Raw genomic sequence first — 14,790 nt, forward strand, 5'->3', positions numbered from 1 at the left:
AAGAGAACTGGGCATGCTTTCTCCTGGTGTGCTTAGCGGAGATGAAGATTTTATTGTTTGTGCCGTGCTTCACGTTTACTAAACACTACATACTTGAAGTGAAGCAGATCTTCCTTGTTAAGAAGCTGTTATAGTTTAAACAATATGACAAATAATTTAGTATAATTTTATTCTCAGCCTGCAGTGGAACTATAGGATGGTTTGGTCCCTCTAGGGATATTTGGCTTATCTGTCCTCAGTTTTAGATTTGTTTTAGATTCTCCAAGGGACAAGCAATAGATAAAATATGCTGTACAGGAGCACTTGAACTGCATGTGATTCTGAGTAGGTTATGATTGTAGGAATAAAACTAAGAACAATTTCAAGGGTGCTTTGTGGAACCACTGGCTGGAGGCAAGGCATAGCTTAGTCCTTATGTATATGTGTATCTCCTGGTGCAGTTAGAAGAAATGGTGTCTCGTGTGTTTGAGAATGTTGTATGACTTAGTAAAAACCCGCCTTATTCAAGGTTAATAGGCTTGGAAGGCTTTAGCACTTTTTATAGCTATCATCTCTACAAATAAGATAGCCATTCTTATGGCTTATTACAAACTCTTATAATTACAAATAAGACTAAGCCATTCTAGGAAAGCTGTGTATAAATAATACATGTCAAAGGAAGATTCTGCTTTTCACGGACACTTTTTCAGGTTGCCACTCTTCCACCAATTTCAGGTCCTCTGTAAAGGAAGAGCTGACCACAGTTGAGTCCCTCTATGGCAGGGCAGGAGAGGTAGTTGACAGCACCACTCTATGGTTACGAGCAATACCATTACGAATCTAAGGTATAGTTAGATTCAGAGCTTCACAAAGCCACATTAGGCTGTACTTACTATCACTAGGTGTTTTATCTTGGGTGGAGTGGGAGGGGGAGGAGGGGTTTAAACTGAGAATAATCTTTGGGCTTTCAGGGGAAGCTACAAGTAACATTTGGAATTAGTTATGTAAAATGTTACTCAAATTGCAAAACAAACATAAAACTTCACTTTTCTTTGTGGATTTGGCAAGTTCGAAGATTGAATGTGATACCATTCCATTCAATATTAATTACTGAAATCAGTGTTCATTATTTATTTATGACTGTTCCATTTAATATTTATTTCTACCCCCCATGTTACAGCTTCCTTGGCCTTCATGTCCATATTTTCCTCCTTATTATAGAGCCTGAAATAATGTATCTAAATAGGACAAGGAGACAGAAGATGTTATACGAAATCCCACTTTGAAGACAGTATAGTTAAACGAAGTAAAATGAGCATAAATAAGAAACGAATCAAAATTCCTTCTATAGTCTTTGGTTCCAATAATACTACTACTGATTACTACTCTTAAGTGTGAAAGGAAGTAGTAATAAAGATTTTACTAAGCACAACGGACTGATACTCCAGTTTGTGCTAGCCAAGCTAGCTCAGTTGAAAAGCAGAGTTGCCGCATTATCACTACTTGTTTGTGAGCTAATATACCTAGCCACCTTCTCTACTTGGGGACTTTGTGTATTGTGCAATGTATTATTGAACCTCATAGCAAACTGTGGTTTATTATCATCATAGAAGTTGTCTCTGCTTTTACTTCTGTAGGGTAATCTTGATGGCCAGATTATGCTACCACTTATGCCATTGTGACTGTGTTAATTTCAGTGGAATTGCACTACTATAGCTGACAAGAATTTGGCAGCCTCTTTCTGTTAACAGGTGTTTATGGTCACTTGATTCCCTTGTTATTTTAGATAACAGGGTTCATTTGTCCCTTTCAAAACCATTAAGTGTTGTTGTTTTAAAACTCAATGAAGTTAATATAATAGGTGTTTGGTACCTTTACAGCAGGCTGAAATTTGGGTTTTGGTCTCAATTATCAGATGAAATTATTAGTTCTACTGTCTTTTTGAAGTCTCATCACTATATGTAGCCATACTATTGACTGGAGGAGACTAGATAATGTGCAAATCAGGACCGAACCAATTTCCTACTGTTGGCAACTGCAGGAAAAAATAATAGTTTAAATTAATTTTACCTATTCAAATATTTTATTTTTTAGGATTTTATTCTGGAACATTATAGTGAAGACAGTTGCGAGTATGAAGATGAAATAGCAGATCTCATGGATCTGAGACAAGTAAGTTGAAGTATGGCATAATGAGATTTTTTTCATGAGGTCTTTTAATCTAAAGTTACAAATATTAACATTTGTATAGAATCGGCATATGTCACTGTTATAAATAACTCACTATATTCTTACTGACTTCATTTCTGAGATATAGAACATGAATCTCCATTTTCCAAGAACTTTGCAGTCTGAGTAAAGAACAACTGAGAAAAGGATGTATTTATGCAAAATGGTTGAGCTATTGACACAGCTTTGTAAATCCCAGCTTATCTATTCTTTTTACTTAAAGTATTGTAAATTTAGCAGGAAGAGTGTTAAAATGAGTGCGTCTCACAAAGGACTGTAGTTGAATGGTGATTATTTCTGACTACTGTTTCCAGTATTATATTAGAAACACAAAAATTCTTTGTAGCTTTCATAAAATGCCTGCAATCTTTGTTTAATTAAGTCTGAGACTCACAAACCAGGACCCTTTTTCTTCCATAAAAGTTATGTTCTACTTCTGTGTAGCTAAAAAACTCTTAAGCTTACTGTTCTCGCATTACACACATTTCTATGAAATGCAGAAGTGCAGAGGAAGTAGAGCTTTACCCTGGGTGTTGCAGTATTCATCCTGTAACTCAACAGAATAGACTTTATTTTAACCTGTTGTATTTTAAGGCTTGCCGCACTCCTAGCCGAGATGAAGCTGGCATTGAAATGTTGATAAGCTATTTCCTTCAACTTGGTTATGTAGAAAACAGATTCTTCCCACCTACCAGGCACATGGGAGTTTTATTTACATGGTAAGTGTGGAGTTTGTGTTTATCTTTTTTTTTTTTTTGTTGAACACTGTTAATCTTTAACTTGTCTCCTGTTTAATTTGAAACATGTCTGTGCTTCTTCCCCCCCCCATCCCAGTGTGCAGTGTCAATGGTGGTTGGTAGTTTTGTGGTCTTGTGGGTTTTTATTGTTGTTGTTTTTTTTTAGTATTAAGTGTAAACCTAAATACGATACTTTAGCTCTTTTCATACTTAGGATGAAGCCATTGTCTGAGTTATGATTTGGGCTACAGGTTTCCACAAAGGAAAAAGTGGGGAAAAAATAATTTTGGACAACTGCAGATGTTTCCTGGACTCTGAACTTTGTTGCTTGAAGCAGATGGGGAATGGGTCAGACACTCCTTCGGTTTCTTGAGTATCTGGGCCTGGAAAGAAAAATGATGTAATTTATTATAGTGCAGTGTTTACTACACTTATGAGCAAGGATGATGGACTCTGAATTCAGAATTTTGATTTTTGTGATTGAAAAAAATGAGAACTGCGATACAGCCAAGAAGATCTGTTAAATTCCTAGTCATAACTGCAAAAAGGAACTGTAAAATACAAGTTATATAGGGTCAGACTGTAAGGGCCAATAGTTATCTGTGGCAACATCTAATACTGCGTGCCTGATTAAAAAGTACAAGAACCTAGCAAGCACGTAGGAATACTTCCCCAGGATGCTCTCAGCCTCAGTAATGTTTTATAGGCACTTATTAATATGCTTCTGGAGGCACTGCTTTAAAACCTGAAAACTAAGTCTCAAATAAAACCATTCTCTAGTTTGCGGCACCTAAATTGTCATTGCAATACATAATGGTGTTTCTAATCACATTTATTTTTACTGTAGCAGTACAATTATTAAGAATTACACTGTTCTTTTGGAAAAACAGAATGAAAATATCTGTAGTTTCAATGGGTTCTGCACATCTTAACACTTAGTCTAATGTTTTGTTTCCAAAGGTATGATTCTTTCACAGGTGTTCCAGTGTGTCAGCAAAATCTGTTGCTTGAAAAAGCTAGCATTTTGTTCAATATTGGAGCCCTCTACACCCAGATTGGAACAAGATGCAATCGTCAGACCCAGAATGGGCTTGAAAATGCTGTTGATGCTTTCCAGAGAGCTGCAGGTACAAATATAAAATATAAAACACAAAAACACATTTATGTGAATGTTCCTTATCTCAGCCTGACTTCCTGCAAATTTGTGCATTTTCCACATTCCTTAAGCAAAAAAGATGCAGTAGGGAAATTCAAAAAGTCTAGAGAAGATCTGAGATGAAGCTTTAGTTCAAAACCTGGAACTGCAGTTTGAATGTGCTGATGAAGACAGTTAATGCTGTGGTTAATGATTAATGAATTGTAGTTCAAAGGTCTTAGTGATAGTTCTAATGCTAACTGTTTCATTTTTTGTTCATTCTTTGTTTCATGGGCATAGCTGTTTTGACCTCCGTGATATTACATTGGTGTAAAATCTGTACAATAAACAATTTGAAGGGTTAACAAGGGGCTTAGAACCCATTTTTGTATGGTCTTTTCAAAATTGATCTTACTATGTTCTGTGGTGAAATTTGCAATTCATTTGAAGTTGGCTACATAGATTTTCCATAGATTCCAAAGGCAAACATTCAAAATACTAAATTTCCATCCCAAGTGAAGAAAAATGCAAATTCTAATAAAGGGAATTGGATCCCTTAAAATAACATGTTGTAGAAGCTGTTGTTTTTTCTTCAAGTAGTTTTTCTAATTTTTTGTAAATGTCATCTGTGCTACAAATAGTGCTTAAAGACACTACCTATGTAATTAATATGTACTCTAAGATTTGTTTTTGCAGTAACGATCTGTGGCTGTGGGTTTGCTCTGTATGCTGCAAATTATGAACCACGTAATGGGATTGTCATAAAGCCCCTCTTTTGAGTACACAGAACAGCTATCCAGAAAATCCGATGGCATTTCTTCATGCATTTATTAAGTAGATTTTGGTTTTCAACCTTTGTGTCTTACAGATACAATTTTCTACAAGAAATATTAGTATTTGAGAGATTTCTCCATTTTGCAGCTGCTCCTTTCCTTTTGCAAATGAAGTCACTACTTTTCACTTTAATATATTTGCAGAACAGAATTAATTCACAAATATAAATGTATCATCTGCTACCACAATACCTTTCCAGGGCCCCAAAGCAATGTGCTCAAGAGGCATTTCATTGTACCTGTGCATGGCTCCGTAACACTGTTCATTATGTTGCTGGAGACATGATATAGAGCATGTATTAACCATTTCTCAGTGCTGAATGGAAAATGTTGGACAGAGTTTATTCTCAACAAAGCTCTCAGTGTGTGTATGCTTACTGTGTAAGCAGAACTATGTTGAGAACCAAAAAGAGATTTTTTTTTCTGTATTTTCAGTTCCTTTTGGTAGGGTGTTCCGTCAGTACTTGGCAAGTGACTTTTGGTGGTGGTGGGAAAAATGCAGAGATGGCCATAATTCAAATTTGTGTAAGGATGTATTAATAAGTTAAAAGATACAAATACAACACAGAAAATGAAAGATATCAGAAACTGGTAGTAGGAAAACATAGCACAGTATGGCAGAAATAAAAGAAGTGACAAGAAGTAAGATTACAGAAGGTGGTACACTCAGAAAGCAGAGGTCTTATCTTTGCACTTGTTTAGTATTATCAGTAATTAGCAGGCCAGTAGAGCTCACTAAACCAGTTGGATGACATGCATACTGAAGGTTACGCTTTCATATGTGAAACTGTTCCTTAATATTTGCACTAGAGTTAGTGTTTGCTTTTAATGTGATAAATGATAGGAATGACTAGTATGTTGTTGAAACCAAATGTCTAGAGCAGAATGTAATTTTATCCAATTAAACATACTGTCCTAGTTTATTTACATGAAACTGAGCTTCCATTTAGCAACATCTACGAAGGAGACTCTTAATTAATAAGTTTATACATTTTTCTCACTCCATTGAAGGGTTCTACTACTTAGAATTGCGTAGGTTTGTTTCGTTGTTTTTTTTTTTGTTCTGTCTTGTCCTATGTAAAAGCCCTAGCTTACCACCCCCATATAGAAGTCCCATTCAGTTCAGCATAGCTTTATGGTCAGTCACCAGAACTGTTACAAACAAATCTGAAGGTATTGCCCTTAAAACCTGTATCTTCTGTTGCTCCTCTGAATTATGATTTTGAGATCTGTATGTTTTATGGGAATGCAAAGCAAAACGAGTAGGTCAGTTTAATTTTTATGCATACCAGGAATCACTTCAGATTACTGTAGTTCAGTACTAGAAACCTTTCAATCTTATTATACATGCTAGAATTAAGTTCACCCGTTTCTCTTTCTGTAATGCTGACCAAAAAAAATTTGTTCTTTCAGGAGTCCTAAACTACTTAAAGGAGACCTTTACTCACACACCAAGTTATGATATGAGCCCAGCGATGCTGAACGTACTGGTAAAAATGATGCTTGCTCAAGCTCAAGAGTGTGCTTTTGAGCAGATCAGCCTTCCTGGAATACGCAATGAGTTTTTCACGCTAGTGAAGATGACACAGGAAGTTGCCAAGGTAAAATAAGAGACTTAATACTGAGTCTTTAAAATAACTGTTTCCAGTGAGGCGTTACTAGATAAAACCTCTAGTAATATTAAGAGTTTATTAAACCTAAATCTTAACAACCGTTAATGAAAACCCAAAGTAGCGAGGAGCAGCTCACAAGCTGTATTGAAAGTTGCAATCTTTTGGAATATTGAAAATGTGAATATCTGTAATTCAATTATCATTATATTAGAATTATGAATTCTTTAAGTTTAATAAAAACATGCTAGAACACTTGGGCACCGAACTTGCCAAAGTTTTTTTTTTTTTTTTTTTAACAGGCTATTTACTGTATTGCTCTTCCAAAAAGTATAGACCTCGTCCACAGATCAGCATACAAAAGGGCAGAGTCCTTTGTGTGGTTCTCTGTTACGTGCTGAACACTCAACCTGTCTGTGATTTCCCGGTGGCTTGAGGTTGAGCAAACCTAAGAAGTCCAAAAGAATAACTAAATTGTAACTGGGGGAAGGGCACAGAATCAGATTGGTAGCTGCAGAGCTGCCTTGGGACTTGCATGAAAAATGGAGAGGCAGGCTGTGCCCCAGAAGGTAGCATTTGTACTTGAGGTTGTCAACATCAAAAATTGGGTATGCAAACAGATCTGGATATGCTTTCTGAGCCATTTTGGAATAGAAGATACATAACTGGCTCCTTACTAGCTAAAGTGGTCCCTCTTGGGATGGGTTGCACACACAATTATTTTAAGGCTGACTATAATATCCCTTATTTGAGTAACTGAGCTCCTAATAACTAATGTTAAGCTCTCACATTTCAATTCTGTGCTTTATTTTAGGTGGGAGAGGTTTACATGATGGTTAACACTGCAATGACTCAGGAACCAGTCAAAGAGAATATCCCTTATTCCTGGTCTAAACTGGTACAAATAAAATCAGACCACTACAGAGCTCTGGCACATTACTTCGTTGCCACCATTTTGTGTGACCATGAATGTAAGAATTATACATTTGATATATGTCCATGTAAACAACACTAACAAACGTAAATAATTACAATTTAGTCTGTGAATATGACAAAGAGCCCAGAACATTGGGGTTTCAGTGTATGTTGTTTTGTGGCCACTTTCCTGTTCAGATACAAGACCAGGCTTCTTTGTCCTTCACAGAAGAATGGAAGTGTTCAATAAGCCAACTCTTGCAGAAACAGAAGAAATGTTATATCCATTAACCTATTATATGCTACTAAGTTGTTCAATTCTTGTGATTATGTTCTGGCTTTAAGCATTTCTTGCATACTGATAAAAGTCCTAAAAATGTGAAATTTACGTCAGTGTATATATATGTAAAAATATCTGTGTTTGGAGAGAAAGTAGTAACTACTGCACAGTAGTCTGAGAGAACAGGGTGCCGAGAGATGTGCAACAGCTAATGTTCTATATCCGTTACTATAGTGCAGTCCAGTGATGATGAAGATCAGCAGGAAAAAGCCCTGTCCCAGTTGTATGACTACATGCTGGAAGGACTGATGGCTCTCACTGTTTTAAAGGACAAAGTTCAGAGAAAACAATTAGGTAACTGACAGTTTCCTGCTTGGCAGGGGGTGGATGGACCGAATGATCTCCAGAGGTCCCTTCCAACCTCAACCATTCTGTGAAAAGATGAAAATAATCCTTTATTTATTCTGTGGAAGACAACCAACAGTTTCTATTTTTTTTCAGGGAAAGCACATTTACGCAAAGCTGTTGTTTACCATGAAGAAGCTCTAAGAGTCTGTGGTTTGTGCAAAAAGCTTCGGAACATTGATGTTCTTCAGGAGGTTCTGACAGCTGCACATAAGCGCTCACTTCTCAAATATGCTCAGCAGGAGAAGGAAGATGACTTTCTCAGTCTAATCCAGACTCCAGATATCGTTCGTAAGTATCCACAGCTAGCAAAAAGGGTATCTAAACAATAATCTAGTGCCCAAACTAAGGCACTAGATTAAGAATTAAGAATCTTATTTTCAGGTATTGCTGGGCTACCCTTTTTCCTCTTCGCATCTGAAAAATGCAGCCTTTTTAACTGTGCTTTCAATTAGGCAACCCAGCCTTCCTGACTGATTAAAGATGACTTTTCTGTCCTTTTAAATCTGATCCTATTTTTTTCTCTGTTAATCAGTATTAATATTTTTTCTGAAATAACGTATATATAACTTGAAAGTGTCTTATGATGACTCCTTTTAAGGGACTAATAGAACAGTCTTTGGATCATGCTAATGAGTCAACTTAATGAGAGGTACAGAGATCTAGAGAGGACTTTAAAGAGAACGGGAGGGTAGATAATGGATGTTCCTGAAGGAGATGAAAAAAGACGATGTTAGAAGATCAGTTAAGAGCTACCAGCAACAGTAGCAATAGTGTGCTTTTGTTAGCTGTGGCACTGTAAAATATTTGCATGTAGGATCACAGAAGTACTTACAAAATGACATCTGCATACATGTATATGCTTTCATTCAGATACGACTATTAAACAATTTCTCTAACTTACATGAATCAGACATTTTTAAGTACTTCTCTGATCTTATACAGATATGTGTGTACATATACATAGAAAGAGGGGAATGTCATAGTGTTGTTTGGATGGATTAAGCTTTCTGCATTGATACCATGATTTCTGAAGATACTTTTAATGCGATTCAGAAACTTGTCTTTCTATAGAGATGTGAATCTCCATAGAAATGAGTTTTTCTACAGCCTCATAAGAATGTAGGACAAATTTCTATCTAACCTGGAATGCAAGAAAAATACGTTCATATATCTTTTAACTAATACTTGAGAGAAAATTAATTTGTTTTTCTTTTTGTTTTAGCTAAAACAGAGCATAAAGTAGAAACAATCGCTCCTCAATTTTCCAAGGTGAAAGTGAAAGACTTCTTTCACAGACTGGTATGTAACATGCCTACCGACCTCCATCATTTATAAATTCATTCTAAAATGAGGGAAGTGACTCAAGTATTTTAGCCTGAAAAAAAAAAAAGATCCTGTAGTAACTGTTTTTTCAGAATTTATTAGAGAGATCAATCCTAGCTTCAGAGGCTTGAGACCAGCAAAGAATAAGAGTGCTGTTTTTTATATGGCATTGCACAACATTCATTCTTGATAAGCTTCATAAAAGTCCGGTGAAGTTTCAATAGATAGTTTCATACAACTCAAAGGTGAGGAGAAACAAGTGGTATCGGGAAATGGGCAGGCAGAATGCATAATGTTGCATGCCACCAAGCCAGTCTTTCAGGTGTCTGTGTCTGTCAGTGGGCAAAGGGACTGGGGAGTTCTGGTTAGGATTAGAATACGTGATTTTTCATGAATTAGTTTATCTCCTCCAAAATGGAGTAATATAGGACCTTTAGAGCCTGCTGCAGCTGGGAGTCTGCAGACTGTAATAGAGATCTCAGAACAGCTTGGCAGTTGCTCTCATCCTGCTCTGTTTGAAGTGTCACCTGAACAGCCATGAAGCAGAGCTGAGTACTTCTTGGATAAATCTCAGTTCCGTTTCCATGGAATTAGATGGAAGTTAACCTGAGTTTAAAAAAACAACAACAAAAAATATGCTTACAAATGACAGTAAACCATAATGTGCTACGTTACTTCCAGGGCCCACTGTCAGTGTTCTCAGCCAAGCAGAGATGGACGGCTCCACGTACCATTCGCTTCCACTGTGAAGCAGGAGAGCTGGGATTCAGCCTTAAAGGAGGCTCACCTGTACAGATTTATTGTCTTGATCCAGCTTGCTCTGCAGCAGTAAGTAGATTGGTGCAATATTAATGATTTATCTTCAGACTCTAGCAGTACAGTATTTTAATTGTAATTTTAGCTTGTTGATATTGGTATATGGAATACTTACTGAGTTCTCGTGTATGTCAGCATAGTTAATTCATATAATCTGAACACATTTTTAGTGCTACATACACACCTTAGATGTTAGAGTATTCATATCCCTGACATCACTTTAAAGTACAGTAGATTTCTTCCGCTGTTCACACTTAATAGGTAGAAAATCCAAAATGTAAAAGCAAGTGTGTTATCCCCCATCTCATTCAGGAAGTCGGAAGGAATAAAGAATCTGGAAATAGTTACAACAAGGATGAGGATCAGGAAGGGAGGTTAGCATGCGCCCAAGAAAAATGAGGGGAAAGAACGTTTAAATGCCTTCTAATACGCTGCTGTTCTTTTGGGAAGAAGGGGATAAAACAACATACAGAGATGAGCACAGCCTAGCTATAGCAAAGGCAGAAGCAACCACATAAGTACAAATAAAAATATTGAAGAAATAGAAGTGAAAACTGGAGAAAATACCTCACGGGGAGGTATTTTCAGGGCAGCAAAACCAGGTTTCACTTCAGAGAAAAGTGAAAAGGACATAAAACAAGCTATGAACATGGTAGAATCACGTTTATCAACGGTAATTCCACAAAGGAGGTAACTTGTATAATTGAGATATTTGCATGTTTTTATGCTAGTTATATGCTTTTGTTCCACATGTCTGGCTAGACAGTGGTTTCATGGCTCCTAAGAGGGAAATGCCTTCGGGGTAGATACTGCATGATGACAAAAACACTTCACACAGCTTTATAATCCCAGATTGTAACCTGTTCAAAATCTTTTGACAGTCAATGGGCCTAAAAGAAGGTGATTACATTGTTTCAGTTGGTGGTGTGGATTGCAAATGGCTTGGAGTGAATGAGGTGCTGGAAAAATTCAAAAGCGTGGGAGAGCAGCCCATTGAGTTTGAGGTTATCAGTTGCCAAGATACAACAGCATCTATGGTAGGTAACAAGGCAAATACATTTACAGATTTGATATGATTGTTTTTTTCTTAAATTTTCCTGGCTTCAACCCTTGAGTATGTTTACTTTCACACAGTTAGATATCCCACTTCACCACTGAATATGTAAAGTGTTTAGGGATGTGTTCTGTTTTAAGCAGTGCATTTAAAATCAGTAGAATTTGCATCACGACTTAGCATGCTAAAATGCAGTCTGTGTGCATAAGAATGGCTTGGGGTTGTGTTTTTTGTTGTTGGCAGGTTGTTGTTAGTGGAACATCTTTAATTGCAGTAAAAATTCCATGGCATATTTAATTTTCCCCTAACTTGTCACAGAGGATAAAAAAGGCTATCATCCTGTTCAGCAGAAGAAAAGCCCCAAAGAAACAATAATGGAATGCAGTAGGGCATCTAAGACATGCTCATTTTCTATTCACTGTTAACATAAACGATCTGTAGTTGTAGAAGAATTCACAGATTAATGTAATGTATGTGTTTGGTTTTATTTTGATGGACTTTAACTGTATAGTCAGTTACTAAACTGCTGTAGAAGCTTTAGACTAGGGAAAAATGATCACAAGATTCAAAAATGTTAAGCTGTAAAAAAAACTTACTTGTAGTGTGAGAGAACATGTAGTTCCGCTAAATCCAGTGCTTCATGCTTCTAGCATTCGCTGGCAAGCTTAGGCACTGAAATATTGTTGCCTTAGAAGTGATCAAGGTGCCCTTACAGCCACTGGGTTTTCTTGTTTTAAGTTCATTTTCCTTATTGAATATAAGGATTTGCAAACTTGCCATTCCAAGCTGCTGCAGGACACGAAAGGCTAGAATATAATCAGACACAGCTAAGATAAGGCGGAGAGGGCTGTGCCTTCCAGATAACCCAAAAGAACATTCTACAGTAGCTTTTGTTGTAATAGCTGCAATCAACACGGAGCTTGTTCACGGGTGTTTAACAAAACAAAGTCTTAAGACTTTCTGGACTCCAAGGACACCAAAAACTCACCTTGAGAGACTTGTGCAAGAACAACATATTCAAGCTGTGTGGAAAGGTTACCATATACGTCATACAGCACTTACTAGTTTCTAATTTAACTTACACAGGCTGTGTTGTTACAGATTCACAAGTCCCCTTACACTTGCCTAGTATACCCCTGAAGTCTACATGGGCAAGATACCAGAATCCTGCACTCCGAAGGACTTTGTATTCAATTAGTACATAATTAGCACAGAAAACTTGCCGTAGTCTGCCTTGAAAACTATTTGCACCATAATCTTGTTATCTTCAAATTTTTGACCCATTTTTGGTGACTGATTCTTATAATTCTTCTCTTCTTATAGCATAGTAAGAGTGCAACATATTCTGTGGGAATGCAGAAGACGTACTCCCTAATCTGTTTAGCCATGGAAGAAGATAAGATTGATCAGACCAAGAAAGCCCCGCTGAAACTGCCTTTTCTAAGTTGGGGAACTAAAAATAGACAGAAAGCTGCAAGCACCCTCTGCCTTCCTTCTGCTGTGGCTGGAAGTTCTCAGACTAAGAAAAAGCTTTCTCCTTTCGCGCTTCTGAATACAGAAAGTTCACTGTACTGAAGTTTTCAGAAGGATCGGTTAACATGAAGGTTTTTCCTTTAAAAATGTATATAAAATATGTCGATCGATGTTATCTTTATACGTACACGTGTATAAACTTAGACAGATGCCCTTGACTTCACTTGCTGTGTATTGAGCCACTATGAAGATCAGAGGCTAACAAAAACTGTAAAACTTGAGTAAGATTTGAACGTTAGAACAAAATGGTTTGGGAGGTGTAGAGTAACAATTTGTAGATGAGAGAATTGCTTATATGGAGACTGGATTCCTTTGGAATTTCAAAATACATTATCGTAACTAATTTTTTATAACTATTATAGACTTATTTATTACAAACAATGCTGCATGCAAAACAATAGGGGGCACACCGATGATTTTGCTGTAAAAGTTTAGAGTCGACAGTAAGTTGCTTCACACTACTTCACAGAATTATCTTAAACAGCATAGGAGAGAGAATAACATTTTTCAGAAAAAAACTAGCCTTTGCCAAAAGGTAGTGTAACATACTTGTGGTTTTTATGCATAGACATTCTCTTTCTGAGAGTACTAGGTGTATTCTGTGGAATAGTTAACTCAGGAGAAGAATTAGAAGGCTTAGAAGTCAAATGATCTTTTAGACTACAAAAGAGTTTGACTCTGCTCTTTTCCTGATTTAGCTTGCATTTTAAGAGCTACTTTATTGGATTATTGAAAAAAGGCTTTATTCCAAACTTGAAGTTATTTAACCTAGTTACATTAAGATTAGTATTTTATTAGTCCTAATAGAATTGATACCTGTGGAACAAATCTTAAAAATGACATTCTCCAGTATATTGATCAAGAGTATGTAAATTGTGGTGATACCTTCAAAATAAAAGGAAGTGCGTATAAAGTCTTAAGTGGAAGAACTAACACTGTAGTGTTAGTTAATGTTGCTGTCTACAGAGTAGATATGTGCTGTTTGATACTCAAAACTTAAAATAATGGGAAAGTTTGTGTCTGGGTATAAGCTTCAAAGTTGTCATTTTTAGTTTCTTACATAATAGGTGTAAATACGTTAATGACTTATTTAAAAATAAAAATCAAATGCTGCAATTTAGTAGTGGCTTTTTGATTCTGCTATACCTTGTACAGTAAAACGTAACTTAAAAGTTTTCAGTATTTACTTCTAACATACCTCTTTGCATACTTCTGTAATGCTCCTTAAAAAGGCATAGGAATTTATCTTACTTGCAAGTTTATATTGTAAGGTAGAGGAACTTATAAATTACAGTGTTACACTTGCTTCCTTACAAGGAATATTAATGTATTTCTAGAGTTCCCCTATAAGAATTGCATAAACAATGATGTGACTTGTGACTAATCTGTCCTTAGTAGTTAATACTCTTCATGTGTATTTGTAGAAGCACTTTTTTAAACACCAGCAGCAGTCATATACTGATACAATGCAAGAGCCTGTTACCTAGTATTCCCTGGAGAAGATAATTACTTTGCAAAACTGGGGAAAGTTACAATCCAGCTAGGGAAATCCCTAGCAAAGAGACACAAAACTTCCTTCTAGCTTGTTGTTCCTCTCCTCTTAGCTCCCTATGATAGTCTTTCTGCAAGTATCTTTCCCTCTCACGTTTCTCAGCTGCATGGTTAACTGCCTTTCCCTTCCCATCATCTTCTGAAATGCTGCACAACTATATACTTACTATTTTCTGACAGCTAATTCAAGATTCGTTCTACAGTGAGTGGTGTAGCCAATAGCTAACTTAAGACAAATGCTAATTTCAAAGCAAGTTATGCTGTTAAAGAGTCTTATTTTGATTTAAGCATATTTGTAATACATTTCTAAGCAGATGGAATATACAGGGGTACTCTAAAAGCCTAAAAAGTAAAGGTTTACAATGGATCAGTACTTCAGCCTATAAC

The 14,790-nt window shown here is 36.5% G+C and overlaps 1 protein-coding gene across 1 annotated transcript in view; it reads left to right on the plus strand.

Moving 5' to 3' along the window:
• Window positions 1-13,968, plus strand: part of RHPN2 (rhophilin Rho GTPase binding protein 2) — a 28,632-nt gene extending 14,664 nt beyond the window's left edge. Inside the window, exons 5-15 of the mRNA XM_080552745.1 lie at window positions 2,074-2,151; window positions 2,803-2,927; window positions 3,906-4,072; window positions 6,327-6,514; window positions 7,338-7,494; window positions 7,953-8,072; window positions 8,220-8,414; window positions 9,349-9,425; window positions 10,131-10,277; window positions 11,147-11,302; window positions 12,643-13,968. Coding sequence (XP_080408871.1) covers window positions 2,074-2,151; window positions 2,803-2,927; window positions 3,906-4,072; window positions 6,327-6,514; window positions 7,338-7,494; window positions 7,953-8,072; window positions 8,220-8,414; window positions 9,349-9,425; window positions 10,131-10,277; window positions 11,147-11,302; window positions 12,643-12,894 — 1,662 coding nt within the window. The 3' untranslated portion in view covers window positions 12,895-13,968. The remainder of the gene's footprint in view (window positions 1-2,073; window positions 2,152-2,802; window positions 2,928-3,905; window positions 4,073-6,326; window positions 6,515-7,337; window positions 7,495-7,952; window positions 8,073-8,219; window positions 8,415-9,348; window positions 9,426-10,130; window positions 10,278-11,146; window positions 11,303-12,642) is intronic.
• Window positions 13,969-14,790: the final 822 nt, after the last annotated feature.

The sequence above is a fragment of the Anser brachyrhynchus genome, assembly GCF_964034855.1.
Source record: "Anser brachyrhynchus genome assembly, chromosome: 12".
Lineage (NCBI taxonomy): Eukaryota > Metazoa > Chordata > Aves > Anseriformes > Anatidae > Anser > Anser brachyrhynchus.